Here is a 27,073-nt window from a genome sequence, read left to right as displayed (position 1 = left end):
GACACTGTCCCCCATAGCCTTCTGAGGGGTGGCCCCAACACTCACCCTGAGGATGCCACCTTTGCCCATGTTTCCTTGGGTTGTGCAGAGCCCTGTGCTCCTTGTGGGGGGCTCAGGCTGTCTGTCCAATGCCTGCCGGACAGCTCTGCCTCAGTGTCCCACAGGGACTGCAGTGGACTTAGCCCAAAAGAACTCATCAGGTTTCCTCTCACACCTGGCTCCTTTTACATTCCTTATGTCGAAGAGTGACCCCTCTCTCCGCTCAGGCACCCATGTCAGGTACCGGAGCACCATCCCAGACACCTCCTCGTTCTTAACCCCCACCTCTATTCTAGAATGAAAGGAACATCTACCTTTGATGGAAAACATACTGCAGGTAATAATAATTCATACAGCCCAATGCCTCACAAAGGCAGGTACTATAACTGTCTCCATTTGACAGGTGAGAAAACAGGCACACAGGGCCGTGTTACTCACCCCAGGTCACATGGTGAACAGTGGAACTGGGATGTGAGCCTGAGCTACCCAGCCCCATGCACGTGCCCCTGCCCTGGGAGTGCAGTCAGCATCTCTCTCCACAGCACTGGCTTGGGGGCCCAGGCATGCCCTCAGCATCTCCTGGCTGGGCCTGTAGAGTCTCCCGACTGGTTTCCTTGCCCTCGGTCTTACCCCGCTCAGATCTGTTTTCCCAGATGCAAGGAGGAATGCTTTCTAAACTGGGAATCTGATGTCACTCCTCCGCTGAAACCCTTCAAAGGCTCCCTGTTTTACCCTCACTGGCCTCACAGAGAATGAATAGAGGAAACTGAATCCTGGAGGGCTGACTCCAGGGCTGTGCTCCCAGCTACTGTCCCCCACAGCCTCTCCATGCCTGAGCTGTCTCATCTGCCAAAGAGGGAAAGTGGTACCCATGGCGAAGAGTTGTAGGATATGCACAGTGTCTGCCAGCAGAGTGCCTGGCGCAGAGTGGGCAGCTCATACGTGGAGCTTCTATTAGCTTCTTTCCTTCCTAAGAAGGAAAGTGTGGGGCAAGAAGGGGGTGGAGAGGAAGAACTGGTTGCTCTGAGAGGCAAGGTCAGTTCCACCTGGGATAATAATTACATAAGCACTTTAGAGGCATTTTGTCAAAACATAGCCTCCATAGCCTCCTGAGGAATAGATTCCATTACCCTTTTCAGATGGGGAAGCTGAGGCTGAGGAGTCGAGGGACTGGATCTAGGCCGCCTCGAGCCCAGATCTCTCTGCTGCAGAGCCTTGTGCTCTGCCCTGACCCTCCTTGGATGTGGGCTGCAATGCAATGGTTTTGGAGTACCTAATCTTTCAGATCGTACCAGCTGAAGGTCGGCTGTGGGTCGAAGCCGTCACAAGACTGGAAGAAATTTGGAGGCACTACTAGGAAAAAGCAAGCAAAAGGCGAGGACTGGCCCCCAAGGGGAGGCAGGAATCCCACCACAGACAGCCTCCGCTCGTCCCACGCTCTCTGGGGAACTCCCATAGAAATGACAGCATAGGGCCCATCACTCTTTCTACAACAATGAGAATATTTATTTTTTCCAGAAAGTAAAAATAACATTTTTTCTCTTTTGTAAAAGTACCATTACATTCCATTTTCTTAAATAACAAAATCCTAAAAATATATATTAAATTGTATACAGTGCGTCACACTTCATCTTATATTTTAAAATACATGATGTTTCTATTTTATTCTCAAAGTTGCATATTAAGAGCATATTTACAAATAAAGCCTTGTCATCCAAAGTCAAAATCCCTGCTGGAAGCTGAGTTTGGATGTGGGAAGGTCTTGACGTGCATGAGCCCCACGATGGCAGCTCCCGTGCGGGCGGGGAAGGGCCTCCAGTCTTTGTGTCTAAAGACCCTTCCTTTCTGAAGCAGATTTCCCTCTGACTTTCCTCCACACCCCACTCTGCCTCCGTACCCAACTCAGCAAGACGGAAGCCTGTGAGATGTGCCCACCAGGGGTCTGCAGGCAGAGGGTGAAGCCCTGTCACCCCGGAGCCGTCCAGCCTGAGGGGAGACAGCTGTGGCTGGAAGGCTTGAAAAACACCCCACACCAGGGAAGCTAAGCTGAGACCTGGCCAGGAGGTAGAACAGTGAGGAAGGTAAACAAAGACACCAGAGGAAACAATCCAAACTCCCAAGGTAGGAACAAAAGCCGACATCAAACACCACACGGGAGATCTGAAACCTAACGGTGCCAGGTGGTGGGGTGTGGAGCTGCCCGGCTCCATGGGAGACCTGGCCTGGCCTCAGCAGACCAGGGAGGCAGGGTCTCGGAGGCCATCCGCGTATAAGTGCTTGTGAAGAGTAAGCGTGCAGTGCCAGGACGCATCGGGGCTGGGTGATGGCCTGGCTGGGCTGCAGGCAGATCCTGAGCCCGGCCAGGAAGGCTCTTGCCTGGGCTGACAGTGGGGCATGTGGGTGGAGCCGCACCCAGGCACGCCCGTGGGTTCTACCCGAGGGCCAGGACAGCTGAACTTGCTAGTGCTTTGATCTCTGTGGGCTTCTGGCCGATTGGAGTCTTGAGCCAGAGCCCACTCTTCAGAAGTTAGAGCAGCCTGGTTTCCTCGCTCACGCCCAGAGAGGCCTCAAGCCTGTCCTGACGTGGGGGACAGGGCGGTTGAAGGCACTCGGGTTCATTCCTACTCATTCTCTGTTTTGCAAGCAACTGGACAAACGGGGAAGAACAGGGCACCGTGTGCCTCCCGCCTGCCTTCTCAGAAGGGCCAAGGACACTGAGAAACGCTGCTAGAAACTAGGGGCCACAGCTGGCCAAGGCACTGTCACCACGGAGAGTGACAAGATCGGCTGGTGAGGGCTCTCCTGTTGGCACAGGTACCAAGAAGGCAGAGCCTGGAGCCAGCGGGGAACAGGGGTGAGGATGGCACGCAGGCCCAGTGCAGCCTCCTCCCACGCTCTGTCACCTCAGGAGAGGCTTTGGCCAGGGTGCTTTCAGAGCTCCGTCCACAGTGGTCCCCAAAGCCCCTCCCCTGCCTCTCCTGCAGTCTTCTGCCATGGGTTCTGACTTTGACTTTCCCAGGGTTACCCTCTTTTCGCCACCTCCAACCCCCACTTTATCTCATCTAAGGAGTTTCCTAAAAGTTCAAGTGCCACCTCCTCCATGCTCCTGGAAGCCCACGTCATCTCTTCTGGAGCAGTTTCTTTCTCAGGTGTTTACTTAGCCGCAGTGGCCTTCTGTGGGGTGTTGCTGACTTTCTACCTGGTTCTAACTGAGCCCGTAGCCAGGCTGCGGCAGGAGCCAGTGCCCATGGAGGCTTAGCCTGGGATGATTTACAGCCCTCCTGCCCGTACGCTGTCCTGAGCCAGATTTGGGTTTCCCGGGGCTGCTCCACGGATCGTAAGTTGATCCTAGAGGCGCTGGGCCATGCCAGGGCCAGGCAGGAAGAGAAGCGCTAGGGCATCCCCAGCACCTCCCAGGCCCTCCGAGGAAGCGCTGCCCCCGCTGCAGGCTGCGACAGCACATTGGCTTGGGCATGGCCTCCCCTGACTGAGATGTGAGGAGGGCAAGGTGGGCATTTGGGCTGCAGGACACCCCAGAGGCCAGTGGTCAGTGTCAGCCCCAGGCAACTGAACAACTGCCCCCTGGCCGGGTGAACTCTTCCTGGGGCCACGTGCCACATTCCCTTTGTGCTGCACATGGATCTATTCACAGCACAGGACCCGTTGGGACGACACACACCTGACACTTGTGTTTGAGAGAGATTCCACAAACAGCATGAATAGCTTGGAGGGGAGACTGCACGTGTTGGTATGTTTCCAGTGGTCCTCCTGTGTGACAGGCCTCTTGGAGACAGAGGCCTGCGGACAGCTGCTCTTTCCAGATCAAAGCATGAAGGCTGCACCGAGCAGCTCTGTGCCCTCAGCAGGACTCCCACGGGGCCTGGGGTGGCAGTCCTGCCCCTGCCTGCCTGTGACACATTGCTCCGTTTCCCTCCTCTGAAGGCCCCTCTGCCTGAAGCTCCAAGCACCTCTCCTGAACTCAGGCTGCCGAGTGTCACCTCTCCCTGCAGACACTTCCTGTGTGGCCCTCTTTCCTCCGAGGGGCGGCAGGTGCAGAGGTGTTTCCAGAACCTCAGTAGGAGCCCCAGCAGGCAGTGGCTCAGGGCTTGGGGGAGGTAGGCAAAGTGCTGCAAAGAGGAAACGCCAAAGCCAGAGGCGCAACAATCACCCAGGCCCGAGTGCCTTGTGGAGACGCTCGCTCTGACGACGGCCTAGGCCTGGCCAGCAGAGGCATAGGCTGCTTTTCTCAGCTGCTGTTGACAAAGCCTGATTCCAGATGGCAAGGACTTTTAAATTAGTGATGGCACTTACTCTCCCAACCAGCAGCCACTACAGCTGCAGCACTCAATCTTAGGAGGAGCTCCTTGGAGGAGCTCCAATTCCCAAACCCACCCTCTCCTGACACCAATCTCTGCAGCCCACCTCCCTATCTAAGGGACAGGGTGGCATGGGACTGGGGACAAGAGTGCTCTCCTTCCCCACTGAGCCATTCCTAACCCCACTTGGTCCCCACAGGAGGGGCAGAGAGCACGGATGGCCCTTGGAGTGTTTTTTTTTTTTTTTTTTGAGACGGAGTCTTGCTCTGTTGCCCAGGCTGGAGTGCAGTGACGTGATCTCTGCTCACTGCAAGCTCCGCCTCCCGGGTTCACGCCATTCTCCTGCCTCAGCCTCCCGAGCAGCTGGGACTACAGGCGCCCACCACCACGCCCAGCTAATTTTTTGTATTTTTAGTAGAGACGGGGTTTCACCGTCTTAGCCAGGATGGTTTCGATCACCTGATCTCGTGATCCACCCGCCTCAGCCTCCCAAAGTGCTAGGATTACAGGCATGAGCCACCGCGCCCGGCCCTTGGGGTGTTTTTTATCTTTTAACACGGGGGACACCAGAAGGAAGGACCACAGGCCCCATGTCTCATATAGTGCTGCTTAAGGGCAAAAACACAAGATTGATACTCTCCACTCTGAACTGAGAGTTAGCTGAGCCAATCATGGAGAGACTGAGGCCTGGCTCAGGTTCCATAGGACCATGAGCTGCTCAGTGGCAAGGCTGATAAAGCCCATCCTGAGTACTTACTGTGTGCCCATAAAAGCTTGCAGGAGAATTTATTGCATGAGAAAATGAATGGATTTTTTTTGTTTATTTGTGTTTTGTTTTTTTGAGACAGAGTCTCACTCTTGTCACCCAGGCTGGAGTGCAGTGGTGCGATCTCGGCTCACTGCAACCTCAGCCTCCTGGGTTCAAGCTGTTCTTCTGTCTCAGCCTTCTGAGTAGCTGGGATTACAGGCGCCTGCCACCATGCCTGACTAATTTTTATACTTTTAGTAGAGACGGGGTTTCACCATGTTGGCCAGGCTGGTCTCGAACTCCTGACCTCAGGTGATCTGCCCACCTCAGCCTCCCACAGTGCTGGGATTACAGGCATGAGCCATCGCGCCCAGCTGAATGGATGTTTTATATGACCAAAGCTCTTAAAGCTTTCCCTGCAGCTCCATGAGCTATGGAAAGAAGAATCTAGAAAGAAGCCCATGTGTAAGGTATCAGGTTTGATATAAATGGGGGTCACTAGATCTTATTCTCAGACCCTCCCAGGCTGAAGGAGGCCCACCCTAGTCCAGCATCTGGAGAGCAAAGCTGCCGGGGCAGCACAGACACCGCCCTCTTTACACCTCGCTAATGTCCAGGAGTCCGCACTTGTATGGGACCAACTCCCAAGAGTACCTGAGAGTTCTCCCTGTCTGGCCCTGTTCCAAGACATAAAGACCAGGAGAAACTGATTTGTGTGTGGACAAAAATAGAGAAGAAGCAAGAAAAATTCAATGTAACTAAACCTACCCACCACCTGACAGCCATCTAGAATGTACCTGAGCCCTGTGCCAGCCATGACCACCTCTGTCATCTCAGCCTCACTGTCCTGACACCCCCACTGCTAGCTAGATCAGAGAGAGATGCAGAGAGGGCCAGGCCCCAGGGCTTTGAGTCTCTCTCCTAAGTGCAACCGATGAAGCAGGAGGAGTCCAGGCTCTGCCTGCCCTGGCAGCAGGGCGCCTCTTCCTAGTCTGTAGGAGGAGGGTTTCCCCGAAGAGGCCGAGGCAGAAGGAGAGGAGGGGAAGAGTCTGTCAGAGAAGAACCACAGGAGAGGTTGACCACGGCAGCCTTGAGCTCAAAGAGGGACCTCAAGTCCTAGGCACAGTGGGGTTTTTAGTCACTCACAAGGGGATTGCGGTCATCTTGTTGACTCTGACCCTTGAGTTTCTTCTTAAAGATGGAAATTGAAGTGGAAGGCTTGTAAAAAATGCTCCAGATTTCCCCCGAAGTCCCTGGTTGATGACAATCCCTAAGGTCCCCTGAAGCAGGAACACGATGGGATCTGTCAAGCAGATAAATATTTTTTCCAATAGATTAGAACAATGCAAACAACCTACCATCTCACAAGATACTGTATCTATGAAATGGGGTGGGGCAAGGTCTTGGGAAGGACCTCACAGCCACCTCTAAAGATCTGAAGGACTAGCGTGCAACTGAAATGTGGCCTGTGGGCAGCAGGGGCTGAGGCCAAGTGCAGCAGGGCAGCGTCTGCATCAGAATAACAAAGAACTTTCTAACTAGCAGAATTCTTCAAATCTGGAAAAGCCCAGCCTGAGAGATTATGGATTTTCAAATTCTTTTATTTTAAATAAAAGAACTGTCTTCAAATGCCATTTACCTGGAAGCCCACCTAGCTAAAACATGATAAACACAAAACTTCTCTGCTTCAAGCAGAGACCCGTCTAGCCTCCGGTGCTGGCCCGGACTCTGTTCAGCCCCCACGGCTGCCTGGCAGGGAAGCTGCAGCCGATGTCAGAGGAGAGTTAGGCATGCACTTTAGGGCCTCAGCCATGCTATCAGATGCTGGACGCTATAGGAAGCATTGGGCTCTCTTGCTGCCACAGGGGATGTGGTCAGGACTGAGCCTGAGAGGCTTCCCCAGAGCATGTGAATTGTGACTTTAAAACACACATACACACACACACAGACACACAGACACACACACACACACGAGGACATTATTTCCACTAAAAATTTCAAGTGTAGGGTGGAGGTGTCTATGTAAAGGGGTTCCAATGTGGCCAAAGGCAGCCTTCACAACGCAATGGAAGAGCTCGCATTTAATGTATAAGAAGTCTGTAGCAGAGGGCAAGTGAGATGGTCAGGAAAAAGACAGCTTTTAGTGGACATACATACATTTTCAGGGAGGCTGTGAAATGAGAAGAACCTGGAGTAGAAAGCACCGGAAAGACAGAGTAGGGGTCTAGGAAAAATTAGAACGACCTCCCCTCTAAGTACACAAACATTAGTAGCATGAACAATTGCCCCTTTCCTGGAAGGTGGAACTGTTAGACTTGAATAGCAAAATAAGGGAAGGAAATATATTTTAACCCAAATTGGTCAGAATTGAATGATAAAGCTTCCATAAGTTTTTTCAATAACTGTTTTAAAATAACTACTGAGCAATAGTTAATAAAATGTGAGAATTCTCTTCCTAAGGATGTTTCTCAATTTCTAGAAGGCATCAGGAAGTATGCACGGCATCGTCCTAGCTATCTTCAGTCTTGCATAAAGATCTCCGTAAGGGACTAGCACATTTGCTTTTTAAGCCAGGAATGTTGCAATCCTCCTTCAAATTGTATGCCTTGGACACAGAGCAAACAAAATCCCTGAAACCTTAATGAGATTTGTCCAGTTGTACATTTCACTCTACAAAGAAGGGGGAATGTCTGCTGCCTTCCGTTCCCTAGGACTGAGGGCTTTGGAATCATGTGCTTATTCTACAGTTGTAACCAGACAAATGAAGCATCATAGAAAATGAACTCTGAGCCTTCCCTTTCCTGGAATTGGGCAGCTCCCTCTTGTACTCACTTGAATGTGACGTGCAGAAGTATCTTTGCTACAATGGCTGTGACTGTGAGGATGAGGAGAGTTGCCAGACCATAGACTGTCCATCCTGCAAGTGCAAAAGACAGAGCTTACCAGACTTGTTTGTGGTTGGTTTTCGAAAGGAGGTCGGCTGGAATACCCAAGTGAGTACGTCTGGCTGAGGGGCTCCCTGCAGGCCGGTGTGGGAGGGCAGCCAGCAAACCTAGCCTCAGGAACAGCTGACCCAGGCTAAGCATGAGGCCCCAGGTGTTCTGAATATTTCCCTTTGTTCTACAAGTCACTCTCAGGGAGAGGCAGACAGGATGATCCAAAGTCTATTGGACTCAGAATCTAAAGGGATGACATGCATTTTGTCTCTGCCACTGGGACCACTGTGTAACCACAGATGGAGTTATGTAAACTGTTTGGGCCTCAGTTTCCTCATCCGAGGAATGAGATGTGTGACCTATGAGATGCTACCTATGAGAACCACAGCCTAATGACGCACAGGAAGTGCTGGACAGGCCCTTCTCCCTGACCTTCTATGGTGGGTCCTGCAGGGGCCCAGGGCAATTTGAAAGCCTCCAGGCTAGGTCACCACTGAGGATACTTTCCAGTTCTACCAGCTCATAAAGGCATCACTTCCTTGGCTCACTGCATCCTCAAGCTCCTGGGCTCAAGCAATCCTCCTGCCTCAGCCTCCCGAGTAGCTGAGACTATAGGCATGTGCCACTACGCCCAGCTAATTTTTCTACTCTTTTCTTTTCTTTTTGAGACAAGGTCTCATTCTGTCACCCAGGTTGGAGTGTAATGGTGCAATCATAGCTCACTGCATTCCTGAACTCCTGGGCTCAAGCGATCCTCCCACCTCAACCTCCTAAGTAGCTGGGACCACAAGCGTGCACCACCACACCCAGATAATTTTTTTTATTTTTTGTAGAGAAAGGGTCTCCCTATGTTGCTCAGGCTAGTCTCGAACTCCTGGCCTCAAGCAATCTTCCTGCCTCGGCCTCCCAAAGTGCTGGGGTTACAGGCATGAGCCACTGCACCTGGCCCTGCATGACTTTTCTTCATAGCTCTTATCATTATCTGATTTTTATTTTGCTTTCTATCTTTCTCCTCTCATTTATACGCCACAGAAGGGCAGGGGTTGTGTTTGGTTCACTCTATAATCCAGTACCTAGAACAGTGCCTGGCACCACTGAAGCACTTATATATCTTTTGAATGAATGAGTCAGTGAGTGAATGAATGGAGTTCTTGCAAATGCCAGTGGATTTAGGGAGTTTCCATGTGGGGCTCTAGAAAGATAATCTCAACGTGGGAAAATACGGGATTAGCTGATTAGTCACAATGTACAAAAGGCACGCTTGCCTAATTTTTGGAGGTGAGCACTTTTCCCTCAGGACTAAGGAACCAAGCTAATAAGAAAATTTCCCTCAAAAGCCAGGACAGACTATAGGTCACAGAGCCAGTATCCCAACCTGCCTCTGAATAAGAAACACCCAAGTGCTTTTGTCTTTATAACTGTCAAGAGCGCTACCTTCAACTCTGTGGCTTCCAGCCCCCATGGGTGGCGCCCAGGAATTGCTACCTGGGACAGTCTGAGGTGGGTGGCTGGGGCTGGTGGTGATGACATAGAGGACTTTGGAGGACCGGGCAGCGCTGACACTGAGGTTGGCCTGCTCCGTGATCACCTCGGCCACCGTCTGGTTGACAGCGGGCCTCTCCTGTGGCAGTTCTTCCTTGATGGCTGGAAGAGAAAAAGCAATTAACTGAGGACAGAGCTATGGAGACAACAAAGAGTTGTGCGGGAGGACAGCACGAGTTATGAAGAAGAGGCCTTCTTCTCTGATTCAATTCTGGGTGCAATTCCTTCCATAGGTGGGTCCCACCAGCCCCAAAACAGAACCTGTCAGGCTGTCACCCTTTAGGAGGCAGAAGGATGAACCTGTCAACTTCACAGAATGTGGCTAGTCTCATCTCAGACACCTGGGCGTGGTTTACAGCTTCTCTGCCCCTGTACTTGGCAGCTATGGCTCCCTATGCCTGGAAGGTTTGCTCTTTTCCTATTGATCCAAATGCTACCTGTTCCTCAAGACTGTCCCACCTGGAGAGGGGGCCTCTTCCCATGGGTCTCCTGGAGCACACACTACCTTAACTCTTCTTGAGGTTTGCTATCCAGGACAAAGACAATGTCTCAAACACCTTCTGTGTTTCTTGTGTCCTGGCAAAGAGATGTGCCCGGCACACATGTGCTCACATTACAGAGGCAGAGAGTGTGGCTCCATCGTAGCAGGGTTTGAAGATGGCAAGCCAGTCTTTTGGAATTAGCTAGGATGTTTAGAGGAAGGAGGACGGACCAGATGACCTTTTGAGAACCTTCCAACTGTCCCAGTCTCAGCTGTTCCTTTTAGTTATTCTGTTTTTTTAAATTCTTTTAACCCTCCCATGAAAACTGTCATTAGACCTACTAAAATAGCCAAATTGACAGGTTTTCACCTCTTTTCTGTCTCATGAAACATAAATGAGTTATGAAATGGGGGTAGGGAAGGAGCCACAGCCTCGGGGTGATCTGCAAGTTGAGTCAGTAGTTCCTGAGGCCCAATCTGCCCCGCAAGAACTGCCCAAGTCACAAGGGTGAAGAAGAGAAGCCCAAGGCACGTGGGCCCTGAAGAACCCCCAAGGAGGCAAAGATGTCTTACCTTGGTATAAAACAGCAAATCCCTGGGCCTGATTGATGCGATCAGAGAAGAAATACAAGATGACGAAGTCCAGAGAGACGTTGAAGGACAGAGGTGGGCGGCTCCTCCCGTGGAAGCGGGCTAGGACACGGTGGGTGTAGCCATCCAGAAGCTCCACCATGTCCGCCGAGTCCCTGATGTCAAATAGGGGGAAGCTGAAGTGGATGTGGGAGGCCCCTGGAACCCGGATGGTCCAGTAGCAGACCCTCCCCGTGGCATAGGTGTCGGGGAAGTCAGGGGAATAGACCACAGAAGACATGGCTGAGTAGTTCCCACCGCAGGCGCCCACGAGAGCTGTAGGAGAGAAAAAGACACCACGCCCTCAGTCTGGGCCTTTGCCACAGGCGCGCTTCCAACACCAAGGCACTAAAGCCTTCCTAACGAGCAGGATCCCATTTAGGACATTGTTTCTATCTGTAAAACCTGACAGTCTTATGTTTCAGGATCGAGTCACAAAATGAATCGCTGAGACTCTCGACAAATGACTGTGGAGATGTTTTTCCCCCCAGAGACCTTAGAATTAGCACACAGCACAGTGGTGTGGCCTAGGTTGGGGCAGGGCTGGAGTCAGAGAGTCTGGACTTGGGACTGGCAGGGCCAAGTGATGGCAGGGGCCGCACTTCACTCGCGGGCCTCTTGCTTCTCTGTTTCAAGGCTGGAGAGAGCACCACCTGCTCCTGTATCACGGGAATGTGTGACGGCACATGAGACAAAGCACACGAACCACTAGGGCCACTCTGCAGGGAAGCCACCCGATGAGGTAAAGTTTTCAAAAGAGAAGGGCTTTACAGCTGCTTGTGTGTCCCCAGTACCCATGCAACGCTCCCATGAGGGACCACGTTTTCAAGCAGGGAAACTGCAGCACAAGAAATGACTTTCTGCAGTGAGGAAACATGCTAGATTCTGAGCACTCTGTACTGAGCACATTTGATTTCTCTGGACTCCTGTTTTTGATAGGCATGTTCTAGAAAGGGGATGCAGTGATTTCCTGTCTTACATGGTGAAATGTAAACAAGATCTTAGAACTGAAACTCCTTGGGAGGGAATGTAGGGCTGGGATTTTTTTTTTTTTTTTTTTTTTTTTTGAGAAGGAGTCTCCCTCTGTCTCCCAGGCTGGAGTGCAGTGGTGTGATCTCGGCTCACTGCAACCTCCTTCTCCTGGGTTCACACCGTTCTCCTGTCTCAGCCTTCCGAGTAGCTGGGACTACAGGTGTCCACCACCAGGCTGGCTAACTTTTTTTTGTATTTTTAGTAGAGATGGGGTTTCACTGTGTTAGCCAGGATGGTCTCGATCTCCTGACCTCGTGATCCACCCGTCTCGGCCTCCCAAAGTGCTGGGATTATAGGCATGTGCCACCGCACCCGGCCAGGGCTAGGATTTAAAAAGCAGGCTTTGGGGGAGTTCTGGTTCCCTTTAGGATGTGGAAAACAACAAGCAGTCCGGGCGCGGTGGCTCACGCCTATAATCCCAGCACTTTGGGAGGCCGAGGCAGGTGGATCACCTGAGGTCAAGAGTTAAAGACCAGCCTGACCAATATGGTGAAACCCCGTCTCTACTAAAAATACAAAAATTAGCTGGGCGTGGTGGCGTGTGACTATAGTCCCAGCTACTAGGGAGGCTGAGACGTGAGAATTTCTTGAACCCGGGAGCTGGAGGTTGCAGTGAGCCGAGATCACGCTACTGCACTCCAACCTGGGCAACAGAGTGAGGCTCTGTCTCAAAACAACAACAACAAGTGAATGCTGCTTCTATCCTAACAATGAGAAAAAGCTTAAAACTCAGCTGAGGTCTCATGACAACCAGGGGAACTTAATTCTACAAAATCGAAGCCCCATCAAGGAGAGTCAGGCCACACAAACAGTTTCATCTTTGAGAGAACACAGGAGGAAGAGGTGACTGCCAGAGAAGTAACAAGAAAGCACTAAAATTTTAACAAACTCTTAAAGGCTGAGAGTGGGCTAGTGTCTCAGCTTAGGGCAACTGGGAGTCCCAGACACAATGGGCATTTTGCACTCACTTGTGAGCTTTTCTGCACAGAACTCCACTCAGTGCTTTCACAAGTGACTCGGGTTGGCCAGCAGACCACAGTCCCCCTGAGTGGCATGAGTGTGCAGGAGGTGACAGGCTGCCACTGGGGGACAGGAATGGAATACTGCCCACTTCCTTCTCTTCGCACTTGCAGGAAGGGACTCTCCTCTCTAAGAAAGTAAAAGCCTTCGGCAGCTGGGAGAGGGGAAGCAAATCCTGTTACTCCCAGGGCCACTGAAAACAGACAGAAGCAAAATCTGTTTGCCTCTGGGGGAGGGAGTAGACCTGATTTGACTAGAAAAGTCTATACCAAACACCATTTCACAAACCCAAATTTCAGCCTCCTTGAAATTCCCCTTCCTGTCAAAGTAACCAGGTGAAGATTCACTGCTTCTGGGGGAAGAGCAGAAGCAAAAGCCATTGGTCCCTGATTGCCTTGAGCCCTCTTGAGTCCAGGATCCTGCAGCCGATGCAAAGCAGAGCTCTACTACTCCTGGAGGGAGGGCAAGAAATTCTCCTTCCCAAGATCCACCACAGACGCAAGGCAGTGTTTGGCTGCCAGGGAGAGAAGAAGGGTGTGGGAATGCTGAAAAGACCTCAGGCTGGTGGCCTTTACACATCCTGTCTAAGACTGAGGACAGGGCAGGAGAACCAAGAACCACCCCCATGACCTCACCATGAGTAAAGCCAGGTAACAAACAGCCATAGCCTACCACTGAGGGAGGGAAAGAGGGTGGAGAAGGAGCCCCTCTGTGGCACAGGCATGTGGGAACTCCTCAAAGCTGAGGATGGAACAGGACTACTGAGGAAAACTCACGGGTACCCTAGGCTCCACACTAAGCACAAGCTGATAGCAGCCCATCACTGGAGGAATTTAAAGCCTGATGTGCATTGAGGGTAGTGATAGAAACAACCCAGCTCAACTTCTGATAGACTGGCTCAGTCCCTACACTATGCAGATCTGCCCAGGTGTAAACACTATCTCAGCCCCTAGTGTTCTTCTATACATAGCGTATGGCATTCAATAAAAAATTACAACACACATATAAAAGCAAGGGTGGGAGGGGGGAAGGACATTGTTAAGAGATAAAACAATCTACAGAACTAGACTCAATGATGACCCAGATGCTAGAACTATCAGACAGAGACTACATGATGAATACAGTAAATAATCTACTGGAGGCAAGGCATGGTGGCTCATGCCTGTAATCCCAACACTTTGAGGGGCCACGGGAGGAGGATCTCTCGAGGCTAGGAGTTCAAAACCAGCCTGAGGAACACAGTGAGACCCCATCTCTACAAAAATTTTAAAATTAGCCAGGCATGGTGGTGTGTGCCTGCAGTCCCAGCTACTCAGGATTCTGAAGCAGGAGGATCACTTGAGCCCAGCAGGTCAAGGCTGCAGAGAGCTATGATTGCACCGTTGCACTCCAGCCTAGGTGGCAGAGTGAGACCTTGTCTCTTAAAAAAAAAAAAAAAAAAAAACTACTGGAAATCAAACAATATCGGAGATGAATTTTTTTTTAATTATAGAAGGCTTCATGAATTTGCATGTCATCCTTGCACAGGGGCCATGCTAATCTACTCTGTTTTGTTCCAATTTTAGTATATGTGCTGCTGAAGCAAGCACTGAAGAATTCCTTTGATGGGCTTATCAGGATACTAGACACAGCTGAGGAAAGAATCAATAAACTTGAAGACAGGTCAATAGAAATAATTATCCCCAAATGAAACAAAGGGGAAAACAAAGTGAAACAAAGAGAACAGAGCACCCAACAGCTGTAGGACAATATCAAATAGTCTAACATACGTGTAATTGCAGTGCCAAAAGAAGAAAAAAAGAATGGAGCAGAAGAAATGTTTGAAGAGATAATGGTGAAAAATGTTCCAAAATCAATAAAAGGTGACAAACTACAGATCCAAGAATTTCAGCAAACCCAAGCAAACAAAAAAATTAAAAACAAAAACAAAAGCAAAAAAAACAAACAAAAAAAACACACAAAGAAGACACACCTAGACACATCATAGTTAAATGTTGAAAACCAGTCTGGGCATGGTGGCTCATGCCTGTAATCCCAGCACTTTGGGAGGTCAAGGCAGGAGGACTGCTTGAGCCCAGGAGTTCAAGATCAGTCTGGGTAACATAGTGAGACCCTATCTCTACACAAAATTAAAAACTTAGCTGGGTATGGTGGCGCATGCCCATAATCCCAGCTACTCAGGAGGCTAAGGCAGGAGGATTGCTTGAGCCCGGGGGTCGAGGCTGCAGTGGGCCATGACTGCACTACTGCACTCTAGCCTGGGTGACAGAGTAAGACCCTGTCTCAAAAAAAAAAAAAAAAAAAAAAAAAAAGTTGAAAACCAAAACCAAAGATAAAATCTTTTTTTTTTTTGGGATGGAGTCTCGCTCTGTTGCCCAGGCTGGAGTGCAATGACGCGATCTCTGCTCACTGCAAGCTTCACCTCCTGGGTTCACACCATTCTCCTGCCTCAGCCTCCCGAGTAGCTGGGACTACAGGCATGCGCCACCTCGCCTGGCTAATTTTTTGTATTTTTAGTAGAGACGGGGTTTCACCATGTTCGCCAGGATGGTCTCGATCTCCTGACCTCGTGATCCACCCGCCTCAGCCTCCCAAAGTGCTGGGATTACAGGCATGAGCCACCACATCCGGCCTCAAAACCAAAGTTAAAATCTTGAAAGCAAGCAAGGAAGAGGAAAAGATTACATACAGGGGAATAAAGATAGAGCAGACATCTCTAAAAACCATACAAGTCACAAGAATATGGACCAATATCTTTGAAGTACTGAAAGAAAAAAGCTGTCAGCACAGAAATCAATACCCAGCAAAAATTACTCAAAAAAATGAAGGTGAAATAAAGCTTTTTCGAACAATAGTTGAAAGAAGCTATTGACAGTCAACCTGTACTAGAGAAAATGCTAAAGGAATTTCTTTAGGGGAAAGGAATATACCAGATGGCAAATAAGAATACAAAAAGACGTTCAATATCATTGGTAATTAGAGAAATGCAAATTAAAACCACAATGAGATACTACTATATACCTACTAGAATGGATCACATTTAAAAAACAGATCATACAAAAGTATCTGTAGCTGGAGAGAAAGTGGAGCAAATGAAAATCATACATATTGGTGGTCAGAATGCAAAATGGCACATCCACTTTGGAAAACAGTTGGCAGTGACTTATAATGCTAAATATGCACTTAGCACATGACCCAGCAATCCCACTCCTAGGTAGGTACCCAAGAGAAATGACAACATGTGTCCACATAAGCACCTGTACTTGGATGTTTACAACAGCTTTATCATAGACAGACCAATGTTTGTCAGCTGGTGAATAGATGAACAGATTGCGATACATCTGTACAAAGGAACGCTTCTTAGCAATAAAAAGGAAAAAAACTACTGATACAAGCAACAACATAGGTGAATCATAAAGCATTATTCTGGCCGGGCGTGGTGGCTCACGCCTGTAATCCCAGCACTTTGGGGGGACAAGGCAGGTGGATCACCTGAGGTCCGGAGTTCGAGACCAGCCTGACCAACATGGAGAAACCCCGTCTCTACTAGAAATACAAAATTAGCCGGGTGTGGTGGTGCATGCCTGTAATCCCAGCTACTCCGGAGGCTGAGGCAGGAGAATGGCTTGAACCAGGGAGGCGGAGGTTGCTGTGAGCCAAGATCGCGCCATTGCACTCTAGACTGGGCAACAAGAGCGAAACTCCATCTCAAAAAAAAAAAAAAAAAAAAAAAAGCATTATTCTAAGTGAAAGAAGCCAGACACAAATGGCTAAATACTGTAATTCCATTTACATAATATTCTGCAAAACACAAAACTATATATATATATATACACAGAATACAGATCAGTTGTTGCTGAGGAGTTGGGTTGGGGAAGGGAACTGACCACAAAGGAGCAGCAATGAACTTGTGAGGTGATAAAAAAAAAAGTCCTAATCTCGATTGCTTACATATTTGTCAAATCCCACTGAAGTATACAACTGAAAGGGTGATTTTTACTGTATGTACATTATACCTAAAATTAGAACCTAATTTAAGAAAAAATCAAGCTTTGGAGAAAGACTTCCTGGGTTCTAATCCTGACTTCACCATGTACTAACTATGAATTTGAGCAGGTTACTAAACCTCTGTATATCTCAGTTTATTCATCTATAAAATGAAAATGGTAATAGTTTCTCTCTCGTGGGGTCATGAGAATTAGCAGGAGTAATGCTTATGAAGTGTTCTGTGTAAGATGTGACACACAGTATAAGCTCAATAAGTGTTGGGTATTCTATTTTTACCATTATTTGAAAAGAATAAAGTATCCAACTGAAACTGGTATTTTTCAATAGCAAGGGCAGACCTTAAACCTAAAACTTTGGATTCCGTGCTGACAGCATATTTAATTCAGCAGTTTTGAGAACAGATGATCTTTATGATGGATTATTAAAATTCAGTGATAATCCAACAGGAAACTTGAAATATAGTAGTCAAGACCTTATTTTTTGAAGGAGAGATTAGCCCAACATATACAATCTGGGTGAGTGGAGGGCCCAGGATAGACCTGGGCAAGCCCTCCATGGCAGGGGGCCGGTGTCCTCCTGCCTTCTGTGATTCTCTTCAATCTTCCTGCTCCTCCTCGATACTAGCTGAGTCCATTCCTTTGGGAAGAAGCCTCAGGCACTAGTCAGGACAGGCAGCTTCCCTGAACCCCAGCTGAGTGCTCCACTTCTAGACAGGAATGATAATGGGCGTGTCTCAGGAAACAAACCTCAGCCAAATGGGTCCCAGCCATGAATCAGATTCCACTCAGGATGGAAAGATTCTACTCTTTCTTGGCACCCAAGAAAGAAGGCTGGTACCATATTTCATCAACTCTAAGGGATACACTTTAATCTTTTAAACTGGGATGTATCTTTTAGTCAATGCATGTCATTGTTAAACTGGAAATATTTTTTTCCCTTAATGGTGTATAAAATAATGTTGCACCTCAGAATTGAGGCATCTTAGAGTCTATGAAATGCAATTGCTAACACAGTCCCAGGAGCCAGATCCTACCCATCCTTAGACCAATCACTTTCACAATTAATCTCTTCCCTTCCCACTAAAATAACGGTTCCATGAAGGCAGGATCTTTATCTGTGGGACCTTGGGCAGATTACTGAACTTTTATGAGCCTCAGTTTTCTCATCTGTAAAATAAGCATAACAGTACCTGCTTCACAGTACTGTGAGAATTAAGGGAGACAACGCATGTAAAGTGAATAGCACAGGGTCCTGTCAATGATAAATGTTCAACTAATGCTACAAAATAAGGTCCAATCCAGATGACTGACCCCTCCCTTCAGGGCCTAGAAGCCAAGGGAGTCCCAACAGGCTAGCCTGGGTAGTTCCTGTAACCCACTGTTGACTCTGGCCTACATGTTCTTCTGTTTGGTTCTGTTAATTCAATAAATTATAATCCCTAGGGGTAGCAGAGGCTACGAAGCCCCCATCAGTGTTGTGCTTGCCCACAGTACACAGCTCACCTCTGTGACCTCTCCAAGTCCATGAGAGCTTGCTGAAAAATCAGCCAGAGAGTCTGTGAGAAATTACTTGATGTGGCAGTGATGACTGAGCAGACAGCTTCTGCCAGCTGCCCCTCACCCTCCACCCCCACTAGCCCCGTCATCTCTCTGCCAAAGAGCAAACACAGCCTGAGTACTTCTACTGCAGAGGAGCCTGGGTGTTCCTCTAATCAGCAGAGGACAGGAAGACGTCGCTGACACTCTGACTGAGACCCACATGCGAGCCACACTGGTAGCAGGGCCTCATGTTCTGGGAGACAGACTGTAATCTGGTCGTTTCTCACCATCTAACTTCTCCAATATCTTTAGGGAGACATCTTCACCCTCCTAAATCATGGGACAGTCTGTGGTCACCATTTCCAAAGTGCTCAGCCTTGTTCAGTGAGTCATAAGGATTTCCATGAGGCGGTACTTGAGCTGTTCAAACTATTTTACTCTCTACTAGATGGACCTTTTTTTTTTTAGATGGAGTCTCACTCTGTCGCCCAGGCTGGAGTACAGTGGTGTGATCTCGGGCTCACTGCAACCTCCACCTCCCGGGTTGAAGCGATTCTCCTGCCTCAGCCTCCAGCCTAGAATTACAGGTGTGCACCCCTGTGCCGGCCTCTAGATGCACCTTTAGAGATTATTTATACAGTGCTGCATTTTGTACCTTTCTCAGCAGAGCAATGGGGTGTGAGTTACAGAACTGGCTGCTGTCAGGGGTCCTGTAGACCACAGGCATCTGGGCCTCTGGAGGATGGCGTGAGCAGCCTCTCAGAATGCCAGCCTTCTTAGTCCTTGAGCAAATGCAAGCCAGAAAGGGCAGCTTCTGGAGAGCTGCACAAGGGGCCAATGTGGGAATAATCAGAACTGGGCATACTTTGTTCATATAACTTTAAAGCATAAAACTGGATCCGTTATTATGATCTATTTTTACTATTGTTAATAAAAGGGATTCTAGCTGCTGAAAATAGAAAATTTTCAAATGTGGCAAACCAGGGTTTGAATCCTGGCTCTGGCACTTACTAGCATAGACAAATTACTTCATCTTTTGATCCACAGTTTTCTTATCAACAGGATTGCTACAAGGATTAAATAACATAAAATACACAAAAGCACTTGGCATCAAGTCTAGCACATGACAAGCACTCAGTAAATAGCAATAATTGTTGTTATAATTAATTCACTTCAGTGCCCCTTTATGTGAGGGCCAGTACTCTTTCCTAGTAGTACCAAAGATGCTACTTGGTGTGCACTTTAGAGACTATTTCCATAGTGCTGCATTTACAATTTAATCCAGATTATTTCTGCTTGACACCTCCAGTAAAGGCACTATACTAAAGAAAACATACTTTTATCTACCACACAGCAGATGCCCAATAAAAATGTGCTAATTCAAAGACTGTCTTATAAAAACTACATTCTATTTCTTCTTTATCTAAAATCCACCATTTTAACCATTTTAAAGTACAGATGTTCCTTGACTTATAATGGGGTTATGTCCTGATAAACCCATTGTAAATTGAAAATATCAAAGTGAAATATGCATTTAATACCCTGATAAACCTACTGTAAAGTTGAAAAATCATAAGTTGACTGTCCTAAGTTGGGGACTATCTATATATGAATCAGTGGTATTCAGTATATCCACAATGTTATACAATCATCATCCCTAATTCCAGAACATTTTTATCACCCTAAAAAGAAAATCCGTACCTATTAAGCAGTCACTCCATATTCTTCCCCTTCCCCCAGCCCTTGGCAACCCGGAATCTGGCTTCCATTTGTGTGGCTTTGCCTATTCTGGACATTTCATACAAATGAGATCATAAAATATGTAGCCCTTTGCATCTGGTTCTTTCATTTAGAATAATGGTTTCGAGGTTCATCCATGTTGTACATGCCTCAGTACTTTATTTATTTTTATGGTTGAATAATATTCCATCATATGGATATCCACTTTGTTTATCCATTCATCAGCTGATAGACATTTGGTTTGCTGCCGCTTTTTGGCTATTATGAATAATGTTGCTAGGAACATTGGTATGTATGTTTTTTGTGGAAACATGTTTTCAGTTCTCTCAGGTATATACCTAAGAATGGAATTGCTGGGTCATACAGTTACTCTCTGTTCACGTTTTGAGGAAATGCCAGACTGTTTACTTTTTTTTTTTTTGAGATGGAGTCTCACTCTGTCGCCAGGCAGAGCGCTATCTCAGCTCACTGCAACCTCCACCTCCTGGGTTCAAGTGATTCTCGTGCCTCAGCCTCCCAAGTAGCTGGGATTACAGGCACGTGTGCCACCACAACCAGCTAATTTTTGTATTTTTAGTAGAGATGGGGTTTCACCATGTTGGCCAGGCTGGCCAGACTGTTTTCCAAAGCAGCTGCACCATTTTACATTCCCACCAGCAATGTATGAGGGTTCCAATTTCTCCATATATCTGTGGACACTCATTTTCCATTTTTTAATTGACACTGCATTCTATTTAAAGTCAAAAAACAGGTAGTAAACCCTCATACTACTCCTCTTTCCTCTCTAGCACCTCTCTAGTGGTTTCTTAGCAGTATGAATCCCAGCAAGTTATTTATCCTGTCCATGTCATGTGGCTCTCTTGTGTGAAATGAGAGTAATCACAATAACCCCTACTTCAGAAGGGTGCCAAGAACCGAATGTGATAATTTAGATAAGGCCTTCATGCATACTAGGTACTCAAGAAACATTTCCTTTGTTTTTTCACTTAAGAATATACCAGGCATTTTGCAAGTTCAGAAAACTTACTCTCCTGAGTTACAGTGTTAAGGCAGAGAATCTTATAATAATGAACTCTAGAATAAAAGGTTAAATAGATGTGCAGTGAGTAGTTATTTGCCAACTAAGCATTAGCAAGATTCATTAATCATTAGCCAAAGTTCAGTCTTTAGCCAAAACAAAGGTATCAAACTAAGCATTGGTCTGGACATAACAGGATGTATAGGAATCAACTGGCAGTCTCCAATGGGCACACTTAGCTAAAAAAACCAATTGACTGTGTTCTGTTCACTAATCCTGTCTTCCCACCCCAAATACAAACACACTTTAGACAATATCTAAGCTATAACATGTAAAAGGCTCAGTTATAAACCTTGGCTGGGTTTTATAGTCACCATATATATAGTGGCTGAATTGTGTCCCCTAGAAAGATATGTTCAAGTCCTAACACCTGGTACCTGTGAATGTTATGTAACCGAGTTAAGATGAGGCTATACTAAATTAAGGTGGGCCCTAAATCCAATGATTGGTTCCTTTTAAGGAGACACACAGAGACATAGACACACAGACACACGCAGAGGGAAGATGGCCATGTGAAAGAGAAGGCAGAGACTGGAGTGGTGCAGCCAACAAATGCCAAGGATCGCCCACAACCACCAGAAGTGAGGAGGGCTTCCCTGGAGACCTTGGAGAGAGCACAGCCCTGCTGACACCTCGATTTTGGATTTCTAGCCTCCAGAACTGTCAGAGAATGAATGTTTGTTGTTTTAAGCCACCCAGTTGGTGATAATCTGTTATGGCAGTCCTAGGAAACTAATAAACCATATGTCATTTTTGCTCAAAACTAGCCATGCTGCCTGGTTGAGATGCCAGTAGCGCACCTCCTCTAGCCTAAAGGCCAAAGACACCACAGACACTACAATATTTCTTGGTAATCTCGAGCCTTTTTTTTTTTTGTCTGCCTCCACTATCTTTAAATCTGGTGCTGCACAGCGCTGTAATTATCATAAAGTTTCACTGCCACTGAGAGGATGCTGGTGGATTATGATGAGGAATCAGCTGGCTCAGTGGTTAGAACATGATGTTGGTGAGGTCAAGGCCCTGGATCCACTCCCATTCTGAACACACTCTGCCCCTGGCCAGTATCTCACAAATGCGGCAGTTTAGAGAGGAGGTGGGTCAGGGCAAACCCAATGCCAGGCCTGAAAAAACAACTTAGAGCTACACTGTCTCCTCAGGTCTATCACAATAATATATAAATCCCAAATGCCTAAAAAAAAAAAAAAAAGTCAAAAGGGTTTGGAAATTATATTAAAGCAAGAGTATAATAAAGCTGATACTGGATTGTTATATTAGTGTCTATGTAAAATTGGAAAGGTTATCATTTCTGGGTTGTCTAAGCATCACACAATAGGCCACATTGCTTCAAACCGTTTGGCGTGACTGTAGCTAATCCCTTTTTAAGTGTCTGTTCTCTCTTCCAGAAGGCAGGGGCTGAGTCTTCATGCACTGTGCTGTATTCTCAGGGTCTAGTCACAAGTATTGTCTATTGCCAAGTGAATGAATGAATACATACAAGGGAGGGAGGGTGGGCAGGCTCGTTGCTCTGGTCCAAGGGTTCCTGTGCCTTGGGCAGTGATGGGCACAGGGCATACTCACTATCAAAGAGGATGATCCTGCCATCGCCACCACAGGGTTGGGTGTGATCCCCGAAGCAGACGCTGTTGCATTCGGTACTGGCTGCCTCCCCGTACTTCCAGTAATCAGGATTGTTTCCACAGAAGCAAGCATAGCCTGACTCCATCCCAGCAAACTGCCACAACAGAGAAGCAGCACACGGTAAGCATCATCAGGGATGTCAGATGGCCTGAAGGAGCCTGGCAGGGTGGGCTTCCAGCAAGCAATCAGCCTCAACTTCCCAGGGTCCCTTCCCCTGGGACCTCCCCCTTCTTCCACTCTTGCAACACTTAATTTCAAGCTGAACAATAAGTACGCAACCACCAATGTGTTTCCCTGTTGGCGAGCATCACTTTTTAATGTTTGTGTTTCTACTGCACTTCAGTAAGTTTTAAGGGGGAGAAAATCTCATAAACTTCAAATGTAACAGCTAAACATTTTATTGACTGTTTACTATGTGCCAGGTAGTGAGTGCTTTATAGCTAACCCTCAAAGCAAACACATTATAGGCCCCATTTTACAATTTTGTTTTTACATTGCTATATAGTATTTTGGCATATAGTTCTATAAATTTTAACACTTGTATAGATTCGTGTAACCACAGCCGGGCATGGTGGCTTATGTCTGTAATCCCAGCACTTTGGGAGGCCGAGGCAGGTGGATCACTTGAGATCAGGAGTTAGAGACCAGTCTGGCCAACAAAGTGAAACCCCGTCTCTACTAAAAATACAAATATTAGCCAGGTGTGGTCGTGGGCACCTGTAATCCCAACTGCTTGGGAGGCTGAGGCAGGAGATTTGCTTGAACCCTGGAGGTGGATGTTGCAGTGAGCCGAGACTGCATCACTGCACTGCAGCCTGGGCAACACAGTGAGACTCTGCCTCAAAGAAAAAAAAAAAAAAAAGATTTGTGCAACCACCAGTACAATCAGGATTCAGAACAGCTCCATTACCCCAATAATTTTCTTTGCACTATTGCTTTATAGGCCCCCTCCCCCAGAATCCCTGGCAACCACTGACCCATTTTCCCTTACTGTAGTTTTGTCTTTTTGAAAATGTCACATAAATAGAATCATATAGTATGTAATCTTTTTGAGACTGGCTTCTTTCAGTCAGCATAATGTCTTTGAGAGTCATCCAAATTGGTGTTTGTATCAATAGTTTACTCCTTCTTATTGCTGAGCAGAGTTCATTGTATGGATGTATCACAGCTTGTTTATCTGTTGGGCTATTTCTAGTTATTCATAATTATGAATAGAACTGCTATAAGCATTTGTGTACTGATTTTTACGTGAATATAAGTTTTCATGTCTCTAGGGTAATAATTAGGAATGGAATTATTAGGTCATATGGTAGATGTATATTTAACTTCATAAAAAAGTGCCAAACTTTTTCCAGAATGACTACCATTTTAGATCTGCACCAACAATATATGAAAGTCCCAGTTGCTCTGTATCCTTGTCAGCACTTGTTATTTTCAGTATATTTTATTTTAGCCATTTTAATAGGTATGTAGTGATATCTCATTATAGTTTTAATTGGCATTACCTTAATGGCTAATGATGTTGACTATATCTTCTTCTTTTTCTTTGTTTTCTTTTGTTTTTCAGATAGAGTCTCACTCTGTCATCCAGGTTGGAGTACAGTGGTATGATGTTGGCTCACTGCAACCTCCACCTCCCAGGTGCAAGCAATTGTCCTGTCTCAGCTTCCCGAGTAACTGGGACTACAGGTGTGCTACCACGCCCAGCTAATTTTTGTATTTTTAGTAGAGACAGGGTTTTGCCATGTTGGCCAGGCTGGTCTCGAACTCCTGACCTCAAGTGATCCTCCTGCCTTGGCCTCCCAAAGTGCTGGGATTACAGGCTTGAGCCACCACGCCCAGATGACTATCTTTTCATGTGCTTATTTGTCATCTGTATATCTTCTTTGGCTTCTTTTCATGTGCTTATTTGCCATCTGTATATCTTCTGTTCAGGTCTTTTGCCCATTTTTAAATTGCTTTGTTCGGTTTTTTTAACTATTGAGTTGTTTGGCTTTTTTTTTTTTTAATTTTACACATTATGGATACAAGTCCTTTGTCACATATGTGATTTGCAAATATTTTCTCCCAGGCTATAGCTTGTCTTTTCATCCTGTTAAAAATATCTTTCACAGAGCAAGATCTTTACATTTTTATGAAGTCCAAATTAAAACGTACCAATTTTTTCTCATCATGGGTCATGCTTTTGGTGCCTCATGTAAGAACTTTTTGCCTAAACTCAAGTCATGAAGATTTTCTCTTATATCGTCTTCTAGAAGTTTTATAATTTTACATTTTACAGTTAGATTTGGGATACATTTTGAGTTCAGTATGTAGTCTTGTGTTTAAGTTCTTTCAACTAGCCTACTGTTTGGAGATTCATCCACGTTGTGTATAACAGTATGTCTTTTTTTTTTTTTTTTTTTTTTTTTGAGACAGAGTCTCGCCCTATTGCCCAGGCTGGAGTGCAGTGGTGCGATCTCGGCTCACTACAGCAATCTCCGCCTCCTGTGTTCAAGCAATTCTCCCGCCTCAGCCTCCTGAGTAGCTGGGATTACAGGCATGCACCACCATGCCCGGCTAATTTTTGTATTTTTAGTAGAGACGGGGTTTCACCGTGTTGGTCAGGCTGGTCTCCAACTCCTGACCTCATGATCCACCCACCTTGGCCTTCCAAAGTGCTGGGATTATAGGCATGAGCCACCGCGCCCAGCCAGTAGGTCTTAATATGTCTCTTCTTTTTTTTTTTTTTTTTTTTTTTTTTGAGGCGGAGTCTCACTGTCTTCCACGCTGGAGTGCAAAGGCACGATCTCGGCTCACTGCAACCTCCGCTTCCCGTCAAGCGATTCTCCTGCCTTAGCCTCCCGAGTATCTGGGACTACAGGCGCCTGCCACCACGCCCGGCTAATTTTTGTATTTTTTTGTAGAGGCGGGGTTTCACCATGTTGGCCAGGCTGGTCTCGAACTCCTAACCTCGTGATCCGCCCGCCTCGGCCTCCCAAAGTGCTGGGATTACAGGCGTGAGCCACCGCGCCCGGCCAATATGTCTCTTCTTTTTATTGCTGAGTGGTATTCCACAGTATGGATATACTGTACTTTGTTTCTCCATTCATCAGTTAATGGACGTTTAGATTATTTACAGTTTGGAGCTATTATGAATAATGCTGCTATGAACATTCATGTATAAGTCTTGATGTGAACACAGGTTTTCATTTATCTTGGGTAACTATCCAGGCGTGATATTGCTGAGTTTTAAGGTATGTGCATATTTAACTTTGAAAGAAACTTTAAGATCTTTCTTCAAAGAAGCTGTAGCATTTTACATTCCTACTAGCAGTCTATGAGAGTTCAGTTGCTCCACATCCTTATCAATTCTTAGTATTTTCAGTATTAACTTCAGACATCCTGAAGTGGTGTGCAGTGGTATCTCATTGTGGTTTTAATTTGTATTTCCCTGACAACTGGTGATGCTGAGCATCTTTTCATGTGTTTATTGGCCATCTATGTATTTTTGGGGGATAAAATGTCTCTTCAAATTTTTTGCTGATTTTTAAAATCAAGTTGTCATATTGTTGAGCTGTAAGTGTTCTTTATATATTCTGTATACAAGTCCTTTATCAGATATATATTTAACAACTACTTTCTCCTAGTCTGTGTTCTGCCTTTCATATTCTTAACTCTATTTTTGGAAGATAATATTTTAATATTGATAAGTTCAATTTACCAACTTTTTAAAATGATTTGTTTTTGTGTCCAATTTATAAATCTTTGTCTAACCCAATATTTTAGGATTTTCTGTTTATTTTTCTAGAAGTTTAGTTATTTTAGGTTTTTTAAAAACTGAAATGTAATTCACATAACATAACATTCACTGTTTCAGTGTATATTTCAGTGGTTATTGGTATAGTCACTGTGTTGTGCGGTCACTGCCATCTAATTCCAGAACATTCATAACCCAGAAAAGAAACTCTGTGTTGATTAGCAGTTAGTACCAATTCCTCCCGCTTCCCACCCTCTGGCAACCACTAACCTGCTTTCTATCCCTATGGATTTGCCTATTCTAGACAATTCATGTAAGTGGAATCATACAATATGTGGCCTTTTGTGTCTGGCTTATTTTACTTAGCACTTATTTTTAAGTTATCTCAGCAAAATGCATTTACATCTTTATATTTTTCTATAGTTACATAGCCACAGAGTCATCACCTTGAACCTCTGACTCCGACAAAAACTGATGCAAGTTTGTATGGTGAGTTTGTTGGACGTTTTACTGGTGCCAGTTAGAGGAGGTGGGTTTCCATGATCCTTGTAGCAGCCAAGGTTTCCAGGCACTAAAGAAAAAAGAAAA

General features: G+C 46.5%; 1 protein-coding gene and 1 non-coding gene across 3 annotated transcripts in view; both read right to left on the bottom strand.

Annotated features, from left to right (window-relative positions):
- Positions 1 to 1,521: 1,521 nt before the first annotated feature.
- The window catches only part of KREMEN1 (kringle containing transmembrane protein 1), a 74,168-nt gene continuing 48,616 nt past the window's right edge, over positions 1,522 to 27,073 (bottom strand). Inside the window, exons 4-9 of one of the 2 annotated variants that reach the window (XM_008964360.6) lie at positions 26,932 to 27,056; positions 22,687 to 22,840; positions 10,636 to 10,968; positions 9,474 to 9,683; positions 7,936 to 8,020; positions 1,522 to 6,406 (exon numbers count right to left, since the gene is read on the bottom strand). In XM_008964360.6, the coding sequence (XP_008962608.3) occupies positions 6,238 to 6,406; positions 7,936 to 8,020; positions 9,474 to 9,683; positions 10,636 to 10,968; positions 22,687 to 22,840; positions 26,932 to 27,056 (1,076 nt within the window). In that variant the 3' untranslated portion in view covers positions 1,522 to 6,237. The remainder of the gene's footprint in view (positions 6,407 to 7,935; positions 8,021 to 9,473; positions 9,684 to 10,635; positions 10,969 to 22,686; positions 22,841 to 26,931; positions 27,057 to 27,073) is intronic. The other variant, XM_034949354.3, reaches the window with a different exon arrangement.
- On the bottom strand, positions 14,227 to 14,333 carry LOC112438173 (U6 spliceosomal RNA). The gene has a single exon (XR_003026651.2). It is a non-coding gene; the product is annotated as a U6 spliceosomal RNA (small nuclear RNA).

The sequence above is a fragment of the Pan paniscus genome, chromosome 23, assembly GCF_029289425.2.
Source record: "Pan paniscus chromosome 23, NHGRI_mPanPan1-v2.0_pri, whole genome shotgun sequence".
Classification (NCBI taxonomy): Eukaryota; Metazoa; Chordata; class Mammalia; order Primates; family Hominidae; genus Pan; species Pan paniscus.
The sequence above is the reverse complement of the archived record's forward strand: the minus strand, read 5'-3'. Positions and strand labels throughout refer to the sequence as shown.